Genomic DNA, 13163 nt, shown 5'->3' on the forward strand with positions numbered 1-13163 from the left:
AGTGATGGTTCAGCTTTGAGCAGAGGGGGTTGGAATAGATGACCTCCTGGGGTCTCTTGCAACCCAAATTTTCTATGATTTTATGAAATGGGAGAAGAAATTCCAAGGGGTAGGAGATAAGCAGATCACAGAAGAAAGGATAATTTGATTAGTAGATGAAGACCTTTAAGAAGAGAAGTGAGTTGTTATCACCTGTTGTGTGAAGAAAGAGTAGCAGAAGTCATGTAGATAATAGTATATCACAAAGTTAGTATCAGTGTTCAATTCTTGGTACTTAAGTGTTCAGCCAGCTTATCAATTTTTGTTCCCAGACTTATCTTCTGAAGATGTTTTGTAAATTTCTCTTGAGCACAAAGATCCTGAGGCCATGAGAAGAGTGTAGTGATCATACAAATTTGTGTGTTTCTGTCCTTAATCTTTTCCCTGTGCTCATTTATTTTGGTGCATCATTTTAGTCTACTTTAATTCACATGGTTTGAGGATTGCAACTTTGTATTTGAGACTTCTTAAGCCATGTAAGTACTTCTGTGTATTTGGGCCTTAGCTGGTAAGGACTGATAGGCAAAGAATGTTAACAGAGTGTTGGTTACATTAGGTGTCATTGTCCAGATGCAACCTTTGACAAACAAGGGAAAATTTTGTTACATTTCAGGTAATATTTCAATCAATTAATATGCCTTGTCTCTGTCTCTCTTATTTTCTTTTGGTGTTCTGCTTTCCTTAAATGCTTCTATTATAGTGAGATTAGACCTTTTTCCTATACCAAGGCAATATCTTACGTGAAATACATGTAGTGGCATTTGTCCTACCTTGGATTATAAGCCACTTTCCCCCTGAATTTTATTGTGCTTTACACAGGGGGTGAAAAAAGTGATGGATGCAAGCAATGTCAAAAAAACAGTAAAATAACCAGGTTTGTTAAAATCAGAATGCTTTTTTTTCTCCGTTTCCTATGATGCATCAATAATTCTGTCCATGTTAAATGGCATTTGAACTTTAAAAATCAGTTTTGCATGTTAAAATAGTAGTACTACTAAGATTCTGCAAATAGGGTGAAACAGAAAAGGTCACATGCTTTACGAGTTACACAAGAAGATGAAAGTACCTCCTTGACATCATGATAGACAAGAAGACATTAAAATCATGGAAAACTATAACAGTCTGTCTCTCGTATGGATCATTGCAGGACAAATCCACTTCATCATCTAATGCCATTACTATTCTAATTCACTTTTCAAAATAAATAATATGTATTGCTTACTTTTCAAATGAGCTTTATATGGACAGCTAGTGTTGTGGTCCGATCTGTATTCAGTACATGCAATACTCCATTTGCAAAGGATAGGCAATTTTCCTAAAATAGTAAGAGACCCCTTCCCAATAAATGGGTGAATGCATTTAACATATGTCCATGCCCCCCAACACACACACACACATGCACGCCCACATACACACACAAGAAAACCTACTGCTAAGAACATATTGAAGATTTGAGTCATGCTAGCCCCCAGTCCTGCATACTCTTGCTACATGTGGCAGTCTTATCGAAGGCAATGAATGCAGATAACTTAGACATCTGCTTAAATGTTTGCAGGGGAGGGGCCTAGGGGCCAAGATTTAAAATAAGCAGGAGCAGGGGAGGGGACGGGAGGGAGCGCGGAATCCTTCCATGTTACTAAAAACGTAATATTGGTAAGCATAAAAACAAACTAATGCCAAGCTCAGGTAATCCACTAAATATAGTAAACATTAGTTCAAAAGAGGGGATTATTTTCAGCAGGTGCTTTATAGAAGTTTACGAGTTTTAGTTTTAGTTTTTGATTCATTACCCTCATTTTAGTTGTTATATCTCTTTTATGATCCCTAGCAATACTGCCACTTAACCGGTTTTGCCAGTATATAAAACTCTGGAATCTAGGGAGGAGTTAGAGAGGGGAAAAAAACTTTATTTTATTAGTGTATTACCCTTTAAGAAGAGCTGTTATAAGAACATTTTTACCTGAAGGCTTTGTATATAAGGAAATTTGATACTAATGGCATGGGTGGTGAATTCAGATGGATTAATACCCAGTAGCAGGTATTTTCCTCAATTCACTTTGAATAGCAGCTGAAGTATTACATTAATTATCACTGGGCAAAACCCATGATGCTGCAACTATGTTGCCATAGCAATGCAGGCCCCCATTATAGCTCGTTGCTACGGTGATATAGTGCCTAAAAATAACCATGTGTGGTGCACATGGCACAGTACAGGCTGTTACTGTGCTGTCTTTTACTACTTCCTTGTGGTTGGAAGTACTAAAAGGTGGTGCAGTAACAATGGTGCCATAGTGGCACATGTAGATACACCCACCCTAGCACTGGGAAAAGCTAGTGAAACTCACATAATGGGCAAATGTGCAGAACATTAAGAGATGTTGAAGGAGATTCTCTATTGCATATCTGTCTTGCTTATTTCAAAACCATTGTTAAAACTGAAGTGAGTTATTTGTCTGAATGTTACAAGACAGCTCATGGTGCAGTAGCAGCAGCTAAAAATTGCCAATTCAACACTGGGCTCTAGCTCTCAGAATTGGCAGAAACAGCCCCGTCTACAATTTTGAAGGTCATTGTCCAAAAGATGGTATACAGACTCCAGAATGAATGCCCTGGAAGGGAAAATCATTAGTATTAGATTTCATTTGCTTAATTGGGCCCATAAGGATATAGATAAATCTAGGACTTACTTAATAGAGGTGTGGCAGGCTGCTCCTTATTCCATGGAGGCATGGGGAGCAAAGCATAACTGGAGCCCTGGGCTGGTGGGGAGCTGAGGAAGGAGCAGAGGTGGGGAATGGGGGACCCCACCCACAGCCACTGTCCCCAGCTCACCCAGGTGCAGAGGGACCCCCACAGCTGCTACTGCCTTGCTCCCAGAGCTGTTTCTGCCTTGCCCCAGCTGTGGACTGTGGACTGCTGTAGTGGGTGCCAATGGAGACAATGGTTGTGGAGGTGGGTGGACTCCCCCTTCCTGTACCTGCTACCTGCCCCCAGCCTGCACCCCTTTTTCCCTCCAGCCCTGGCTCACTGGCTGGGGAGCAAGCACTAGGAAGAGGACCCTGCCTGCTGCTGATGCTGTCCCCTGTAAGTCCAGCACCCCATGCAGCTACTCCTTGTAGCCTCTAGCTGGAGTGAGGCAGGGGCACCTTAGGGGTGACAGCAGTGGCAGGGGTTAGGTTCCACCTTCCAGCACCTGCTTTCTGGCCAGCAGGGATTACAGAGGGAGCAGTGGACAGCAGGGAGCAGGTTCAGGAAAAGGAAACACACCCACCCTGGCAACTTTCATTGGCTGAACCAGCTTTTTGTGCAGTCATTCATGGCAGCCCATGGCTGGAGCAGAACAGGAGAGTTGGTGGCAATGACAGAATGGAAATGTGGCCAGATCTGTAGGGTGAACTGACCAACAATCAGCTGATAATCAGCCCCAGTCCCTGCACCACACCAGAATCCTGAACTCATATTACCTTCACAGAGCTGTTGGATGATAGCTGAATTCATATTACTTAATATGATCTGGATATACTCCTCCCATGAAAAGTCATAACTGCTAAGATTCAATTATACTTAGCATGTGTTTTACTACCTAACTGCATGGACACTTGCATTTTAAGTGCAGTTAACATGTTCTAAATACAACATGCAATATGGACCATAATTTTCTGGGCTGGCTGCTCATGTTTGGTCTACAAACGTTGTCACTGTTAGCCCAGAATGATAAAAAGGCTTTCATAATCAGTTTCATATCACCTCTCCAAAAATATTTATACAAACCTTTACACTAAAATATGCCTCTGGAACTAAAAAGCTATATTGTATTAATTCCAAGTTAAAATAAAGAAGGATGTTAAATTCAGACCATTATTATTCATGCTGCTTTGTGAATTTATTTTTTTTAATTTTCCACTTGTGCTCCTGCCAGAAGATATCTATTAGACATCAACCAGCAAGAGTAAAACTTTACCATTTTGTTTCAAACTATAAAATAATTTACATCACATATTTTACTTACTTTTGTCTTTTTTTTTTTTTGAAACCACAAACATTCCAGCATCACACTGTAGGAATAAGAATAACAATAGAAAGCATAACCTTTTGCATAGTATTAAATGAACAGAGACAGTAAGTTCTTTATTTACAATTATTGTCTAGATAAAAAAATTCATAAAAACAGATGAATGAACATATAATAATAACCCCTACAGGGATGCTTTGCCAAATGAATGACTGTATTGTTTTCCACAAATCTCATGCTGCTAGGTACAGTATGTAGAGAGCAAGCATTTATATATTGCAGTGAGTTTTAACAAACTGATCATTTTGGGTTTTTTGATCCATTGTTCCCATCATAGAGAGGTCAAGCAATAAAAGAAAGGAATTGTGATGTACAGCTTTTGTAGTTGAAAGGTCATAACTATTCTTCTTTTAAAAAAAAAAGTCTATCATTTATCATATACATAAAGCACAGTCTCTGCTCACAAAAGCCCAAGTTTTCTATGCATCTCAGTTTATATGCTTAATTCTATATACACAGAATGCAGTATTCATCTTTTTTAAACAGTTTTTCAAGTCTGCAAATGGTACCCTATGGTTATTTTGGAGGGGTACTACTACTGGGAAAGTCAAACAAATGAAACGAAGAAAGAATCTGAAGAGAGCTTGAAAATAAAAGGCAAATAATCAGTGTTAAGATGCTGAAAATAAATTCTGTTCCAGTACTGATAGATTTTGTTGACAATAGAGTCCAAAGCTAGAGGCTCTTTCCTGTAATTCGATTGGATAGCTTTTTTTTTTTTTCTGAACACAGTATCCCAAATAGGCCATAGAAACCCAATACATATTATACAGAGGTTAGTCACTGTATTTACAATGCAAGGAACAATCCTGACTATTTCAATCACTTTGCTGTTAGGAATTAGCTAAATCCAGTTATGTTTTCAGGCCAGCTTACTGTTAAGAGAAGAGTAATACTATCTGTTTAACAGAGACTTGTGTAAGCCTTGATAGACCTGCTGTGCAGTGAAAAGGTTGGATCAGACAGTGAGCTATAAGTTTGAGCCAAAAAACTTTCCAGCTTCTACACAAGTCCGGAAGCTGGCAATTCAAGCTGATAGATCTTTACCTGGCTGAATAGTCTTGATGCACCCTGAACATTTTTAGTCATTTCAATCTGCAGTTTGACCATGAATCTAATCTTGTTTGCAGAGTTCTCTCACTTGGAATAGTTCTCGTGACTGCAGATATGCACCACATTATTAGCCAACTTTAAAATGATAGGCAATGCCACAACAAATCAGTGTATCAATCTAGTTTGTGTCTTCCAACACATCTCAGATAATCGATTATGTAATTCAAAATGTCTGTTGCACTGTACAAGTTTATGGAAAAGATCATATGCTGAAAAGTCTTGAAGCAAACTTTGTATTAAATACAAAAGTTATTTATGAAAAATCTGTGACCCACAAAGTGCTTAGCATTCAAGTGGTTGACATAGCAATTATATAAGCTGATAAATTTTAGTTACCAGGGCTGTTACCATCTTGAAAAAAATTCTCACCTATGATACTGAAGGAGTTCAAATAGCTTTCCTTATAGAAAGCTCAATGCTCAGTTAAAATAACATTGTTAATTTCCTACAGTATATTTTTTTACTACAGGAAGACAAGCTTGGTAAGAAAAAAAAATCACACAAAGCACATCTCAGTATATACTTCATAAAGTTTCATTCAGATATACATAGTGCAGAAAATTTTATATATATGTGTGTGTGTGTGCATGTTTGTGTGTGTGTTTTAAAAGGTGAAAGCAACAAAACAGTGATTCTCATCCAAAATGTCAACAGCCCATACTTTGCAAATAGTAAGGAAATAAATGTCTAAATTACTAAACAAAAAGAATCAACACAATATATTACAATATTTCCACACTAGTTTGATTTCCATAAAGACAAAGCCAAATATAACTTATTTATGAATTGTTATTTATAAACTCAACTGAGTTTTATACAGTCTATTTTTTAAAATACATTAAGGAAGCCATTGCAATACACTTAAATAATGAAATGGCCTCCATCACTGAGTGTTGCACCAAAACAGATTCAAGCAGTTTATTTTTTTTTTAAAAGAAAGAAAACCTGATCTTTCCAAATTTTAGTTTGAAACAAAGGAAGCCTGTTTCACTGCCCTGTGTATAGGATCACAATGCTACATCCAATATGTTATATTTTGGCTTCTTTTGCTATTTGCTAATGGTATCTACACTATTAAACAAAAAGTAGCAGGCAAAATCAGAACACATTTGTAATAAAACATCCAGGGTGCAATATTACAGAAGTTTTCAATGAGCTGAGCCATTTTTTTACTACTTCGGCAGGAAGTGCTTTCTTAACCCTACAAATAGTTAAGGATATTATCTACAGGTTTGTAAACAAATTACATTCTTTTCTTTAGGACATAAATAAGTTAAAATAGTCAGAGCAATTTGAGCAGAAACAAGGCAACATGCCAACAAAGAAACTTTATATATATATATAACTATATATATATAGAGAGAGATAGATATATACATATATATATAGTTAAGTATGTATACATTTATATGTATATATCTCTATATATAGTCTCATAAATGCTTATTAAATTCTTCTGTTCAACTGGTGCAAATCTACTGTGCAAGTTAAGCTTTGCAACTTCAAAAAAGTTATTTAAATTAATCTATACAACTGAGTCCATGCCACACAAGCATTTAAAAAAACTTACAGACCAGTGAATTGGATAAATAACCTCAGAAAGAAGTCCACTGCAGTTCCTGCTTAGGAAAAAAAAGAGAGGGGAGGGCTGGAAGTGTACAGTACATTCATGCAGGATGATCTGTTTGTTCGTTTGTTTGTCTTTTCTGCAAGGGAGAAGAAGGTGTATGTAAATCAGCCATTCATTCTTTCCCCAAAACTACTGTGATTCATTCACTTGTCCCAAAGTGAGTAAGAGTTCAAACAGCTTTTCAGCCAGCAAGATGTTCATCTCTCTCTCTCTCTCTCTCTCTCTCTCATTATATATATATATATCTATATATCTATAGATATATATATAATGAGAGAGAGATTCCTGTTGCTTTTTTATTTATTTATTTATTTATTTTTTGCAGTGACCTTTTCAGCTAAAGTGATGTCTCCAGGCTATGTATTGGGCTTCCTGGACTAGAAGAGGTAGCTGATTTACTTGTGTCAGTTGTAAGATTTATTCCACTGTCGATAGCACTGTTGTTCTTGTTCAGTGATGATGGTGGACTAGAGTTTTGCTTGACAGCAGTGTCTTCTTCTAGGTCTGTGTCATCAATGAGTGGGATGTGGGGTTGGGAATCTTCTATCCTAAATTCAGGATGAGTCATAAAATTGTGAATGGAGGTTCTAGATTCTGGTTTTTCTAATCCTTCATAGAGAGAGCTACGGAATGCCTTCACGACGCGGATCTGGGGAGGAAAAAATGAAAGAGACATCAGAGGTGACAGTTTTTACAGAATAATGTGTTAGAGAATACTTTCGAAAACTGTAGCATATGGTTAGGGCAGTGCAGGCAGCTGAAGTCCATAGTCTCGGATGTTATATGCATAAACGAGTGGCTCAGTTTTGTGCATTTTGAGTATCTGTACCAACTGCAATATTAAAATAAATCAAGTTTAAAGCCATCAAAGAACTGATGGGAAGCACTGGTTAAAGAAAGCAAACGTCCACTCATGTGGTACATCCCTAGTAAAAGACAAGCCGTGTTAATTGTATTGCAAATGTATAACCATGCATGTTGATAGTTTTGCAGTGAGTAAGTAAGAAGACTTTTTTAAAGTTTTATTTGGATATTAAAAAATATAACGTATAACATATCACACTTCTCAAACAGGAAAGCACAAAACACAGACACAATTAGGTGAGTATGTATGAGACACACACACGAAGCCAAATGTAAAATCAGAAAAAATATAAATGTTTTCAAAGCAAAATCTAAATGAAGGCAGCCAAAAGCACAAAAAAGCCAAGCAGACAAAATACTAGGCAAAACCATGCTACCACAGGAAAAAAAAAGTCACAGTCACTATGTGAACACAGATAACTGGCACACAGCTACACTTGGAAGCCTGGATAATGTGAACATATAACTGTTGATTCAACTTTTAGTTTTCCTTCATGCATATGTGAGGTAAACACTCGAGTATAGACCCACTGTTCTAGCCATTTAATTTGTTTAATATATAAAGAATAGCTATAAAACAATGTATTGTTTGTTGGGTTGCACAGAATTGAGTTACTAAACAGCAAGTTCTCTTATTTTCTGTGTCTCACCTGTGAATACTGTTCCCAAGGTTAAATCCTGAAAACTGTACATTTTATGCCAAATCTGCAGTCCTTATATTATGTCAGCTGAATTATGCCAGGATGACTCTAACGCCTTTTACCACCAGCTAGGGGAACACAGGTGAAAGTAAGCTACAGAACTTTCAGTGATAGTGCCACACTGCTCTGCCAGTAAGAAGTGACAGGAGCAGAAGAGCATTGCAGAATAGGGACAATCAGTGTTGTATGGCCATTGGAAGGGAAGGGGTGCTAGTCATAACTTGGTAACCAGTCAGGCAGCTTTGAAAAGAAGTGAAGAGTGCACTACATGCTACTGGTGAGAAAACATCACTTTTTGAGAGGGAAAAGTCAGAGAGAAAAAAACAGAATGGCAAAAATATGATCTCTTGGCAAATGCTTTATGACTAAGATATGAGTTCTATCCTTCTCCCCCCACCATTTATGAGTGAATTTTTAGCATCTATTTGAGTGACAGACCAATAGCACAAGCAGAGGCAGAAAATATGCAAGCAGGCATTGTGAAAGCTTTACACAAGTTGAAATGAGTTGGTGGTACATATCTGTATCACTGTCCTATGTGTGATTATGCTTCTCATTAGTTGGCCTTCAGAGTAGTCATAAAAGTTAAAGCATCTCTTCCTTTAGCTGGCAGAGGCCCATGTTTTAGAAATGAATTGTCCAATTCCAAGCTGCATGTGAGTAGTTTAACTGACACTATGTTATCTGAGTTTTAGAGCTCCTACAGAGTCTATAAGAAAACAATAGTGTTGGGAAAAGACTTCACTTTAATTGGAAGCTGATTGTAATTTGCTTTCTCCCACCTCTTTTCTTATTTATTCCCTCCATGTTGTTTATTCTCAAATCCTGTCATCATGATGACAATGATGGCCATTTGATATTAGATTGCCCTCATTCGGCCCAAGTATTTTCCATTTCTTGGAAACGCACATAACAACACTAGAAAAGAAAGCCCCAATCAGAGTGCTCATTTCTTTGCTGGGACCATGTATTTTAGAAGTGAGGGAGACAAAGAATTAGCTGAGTAGGACAAAATGGCCTAAGCAGGTTAAGGGATGCAGGAGAAACTGATACTCCAGGTGGCTGGTGGAAGTGTAGGAGCAAAACATAGAAGCAGAACTTCAGGAGTGCGAGTGGGTAGCCTGAATTGCCTGAATATTACGTATGATGAAACAGGCTCACAAAACCTGATATGCAGAGTTCCTGGTATTACAAAACTCAGCTTTATGTGACTCAAGACTTCCTGAATTGTACTGCGGTACTTGGTTGTTTTTAATATGTACAGACAGAAACTAGAATAGGACCTTCATTTGCACCTTTAAACACAGGATTCAAATTCACACTATATTTCCAGAATAGACAAGCTGGGGTAGTCATTTCCTAAATTATTTAGGCACTTCCAACATTTATTAAAGTGAAAATTTCAATAGCCATTGTGTAATAATAATCAATAATATTTTTTGCAAGGTGATCCTTAAATTGGGGCAATCTGGAAAATAATTTTAAACTGTAAATGTAATAAAGTGTACAGTACGAATGCTTAAACATTTTTTAAGCATTCCTACTGTACATGGTGAGTTGTTATGGTGGTGGTGGCTTTCTAAAATGTGATTTATCATTTCTTCCATACTTTCTTGGTACAAAATACTATCTGAATAAAAAAAAAATCTTCTTATCACTTATCACTTAGTTAGCATCTCAATGTATTTGATCTATTTGTGTGAAAATTCACTTTCATTCCCTTCAGCACAGCCAGTTCTTATCTCAGAGATTTAGGTTCTAATCTGCCAGGTGGATTTTTTTTAAGGTGAATTACTTTTTTATTCAAATAAAAAGTCTTACAGTTTCAAATTGTACTTAAATTGATTCTTCAGAACTTACTTAGCTACAGCTTTTATTGAGGTCATAATAACCTGTACTTCCAGTCTGTATGCTAAGCAAAGAAGTAAGATCTTTAAGTAGGCAGAACTCCCACTTAGCTCATTGGCAGTCCTGCCTGACTAAAACCTGCAGGAGGTGGCAGAGGGAGGGGCAAGCAGAATAGGATAGACTGTATATAGAGATTTTAAATTCAGTATTCCCAAACTTCATTCTATATTTAGGCTAGAATCTCAACTGAATTTATGCTTGAGTGTGAACTGTTGAAATATAGCTTGGTATTTCAAAGTTACCTCTCTCTTTACTTGACTGTAAAGATTTAAGTTCAGTGCTTACTCCACTGAGGTTGATACAGCAAATACACACAGCATTTCAGGAAAATGCAATTCCCTACTTATTGTTAGATATTAATGGCATGATAAGTAGGAAAAAACACAAAACACTCTACTCATATGCTGGCACCTTTTTGTAGCAATAGGCATGTTCACACTGTAGTTGAGAGGTATGCTAGCAGCAAATAATGCAAACCTGACTTAACTTTAATCTCTCCATGTTTGGTCCCAATACCAATGAAAACCCACTGATCAGTATGACTATACAAGTCCTCTTGGTACCTTGAGTATTTTTTGGATAATAGGAAATCAGGAACATTTTTCTGATTGAAAAAAATATATAGTTCCTTTCTGAAAAATGAATTTAGCCTCTTAGTGTTCTGTACCTATCTCTCAGTGACTTCTTGTTTACATAGAAAAAACATGGTTTAGGCTCTTTTTCATAATTTTTTTGTTATCAGTCCTGCAGATTCAGCTTGGGACCTGAAAGGTAACACTTCTTCTTTCCAGCTTGACTTATTGTCCCCAGTAAAAAAAATCCTGCAGCAGAAATATCATTCCAAAGTATGTTAAAAATCTACCACAAAGGGCACATCTACACATGCAATTAATGTACCTAAATAAACTCTGGAACAATATGTGCCAGCATTTTTTCTTCTGGGTACAGTCTTTACATGTGCACCTGGGACCGCAACAGGTTGAGTCAGGGTGGCACAGCCCTAACTGGCAGGGAAACTAGAGGATCAGCCTGCCAGCCCAGAGGTGCCCCCTAGAGCTCAATGTGTTGCGGAGGAGCTGGATTGGGCATGTGTGTGCTACAGTAGAGAGTTAGCCAGCAGGCAGCCCTCCATTGTAGCACCCTCGTGCCTCAGCCAGCCCCATTCAGAATCTACATGTGCATTGTGGCGGAGTAAAGAACTCCACCATAGGATAGTACTGGTGTCAGGCAGTACTATCCTACAGCAAAATTAATTAGTTTAGTTCAGCCTAATAGCTCCATGCGAGTAGATGGTGATGCCTTACTGTGAAGCTAATTAGGCAACTCCACAGTAAGCATCTTATGTAGATGCTGCCACAGATACATTGATGCTGATGCTATCAAAAGAATAAACCTTTTTTTTTTCCAATTAAACTAAATGGAAACAAATCAGTATACACATGAAGCAGGTCTACTGAATAATAAAATGCTATTGTCACTCCACTTTTATATGAAGTTGCACTAAGATAATTAAAATACTTTATTTGCTTAAGTAACATGGCCTCAAATCAACAAATGTCATAAATGTGTAGTTAACTTTAGGTACTAGAGTGTACCCAGAGTAATGCCTAAAGATAGCCACATATAAGTATTTGTCCTAAATCAGAACCCCTGTGCAATAATGTTGTCTATAATTATATGTATTGTTGTAAGTTTAGAATCTCACTTCTGAGTGGGCACATCTACACGTGCACTAGACAGTGCAGTTGTTACTGCGCAGTTATTTAGTACTCGCTTACTAAATGACTATTCAGTAACCAATGTTACTGGACAGTCCAGATGCCACACAGGTCTTTTCCCACTCTACTGCACAGTAACAAGTGACTGTGCAGTAGCTCATTGCTACTGAGCAGCTGCATCGTCATCATGGTTCACACCTGCTGGCGCTATGTCACCACAGTAACAAGCTACAGTTTGTCGCTATGGCAATGTAGTGTCTCATATAGATGCACCCAGTGAGTCTTGTATAAGACTGTTCTTACTGTGCCTTGAGTGACAGCTGGGGACACACCTATGTTGGATAGAACCTGGAATGTCTTAGTTCTTATGACCTATGTGGAATTAATGTAATGAAATTTTGTTATGATGTCAACAATGGCAAGGGAAGACAGACAGTGTGATACATCTCCCTTTTCTCACAGTAATGGAGACAACAGAAAAAATGAACTGCTTTTAACAAAAGACTGTGGGGACAACATTTCTGGACATTTCAACATGGCTATAAGTTTCCACTTCTTTCTTCTCTGTAGCTGTAATAAAAAGGCTCTTCAGTTTCACCCCACCCTGAAAGTTAGACTTAAAATACTGCATCAGGCAAGAAAAGTAAAAGAAATATCATTTTTAGATCCTGCAGATTTTTTCCCCATCAGAAGAAAAAGTGTAAGCACAGAATCTCACCCCTAAGTCCAACAATACAGGTGGAATGCACAAGACCTGTGTAAAGATCAACAGGTATAGGACAGCTGGTAGTGTATGGGCTTATACTCGAATGTTTACCTAGCTTCATATAAGCCAAGTATCTTGAGTTTGGTTCACATTCATTGTAGGCTCAAGGTTAAAGACTCACAACCTCTTTTTATTTCACTCTCTCCTGCTGAACCCTTTTGTCCAGTGTTCTCTAGCCCTCTAGGAAAACAAACACATTTAATATTCAGACAGTAGAGAGTAGGGCACTGCAAAAGCAAATAAATTCAATTCTACTGAAAATTCAGTAAGGTGATTAGTATAAAAATGTAAATGAGGCCAATTTTGCAAAGAGATGCCAACTTTTAGATATAACTGATACCACTCCAAGTCA

At 37.6% G+C, this 13163-nt stretch overlaps 1 protein-coding gene across 6 annotated transcripts in view; it reads right to left on the reverse strand.

The window, feature by feature from the left end:
* Window positions 1-7112: 7112 nt before the first annotated feature.
* The window catches only part of ATP2B2 (ATPase plasma membrane Ca2+ transporting 2), a 512499-nt gene continuing 506448 nt past the window's right edge, over window positions 7113-13163 (reverse strand). For 4 of the 6 annotated variants that reach the window (XM_019537048.1, XM_019537047.1, XM_019537046.1 and 1 more), the window contains one exon: window positions 7113-7503. In XM_019537048.1, coding sequence (XP_019392593.1) covers window positions 7192-7503 — 312 coding nt within the window. In that variant the 3' untranslated portion in view covers window positions 7113-7191. The remainder of the gene's footprint in view (window positions 7504-13163) is intronic. The other 2 variants (XM_019537050.1, XM_019537049.1) reach the window with 1 other exon arrangement.

The sequence above is a fragment of the Crocodylus porosus genome, unplaced genomic scaffold (assembly GCF_001723895.1).
Source record: "Crocodylus porosus isolate Cpor-Errol unplaced genomic scaffold, CroPor_comp1, whole genome shotgun sequence".
Classification (NCBI taxonomy): Eukaryota; Metazoa; Chordata; order Crocodylia; family Crocodylidae; genus Crocodylus; species Crocodylus porosus.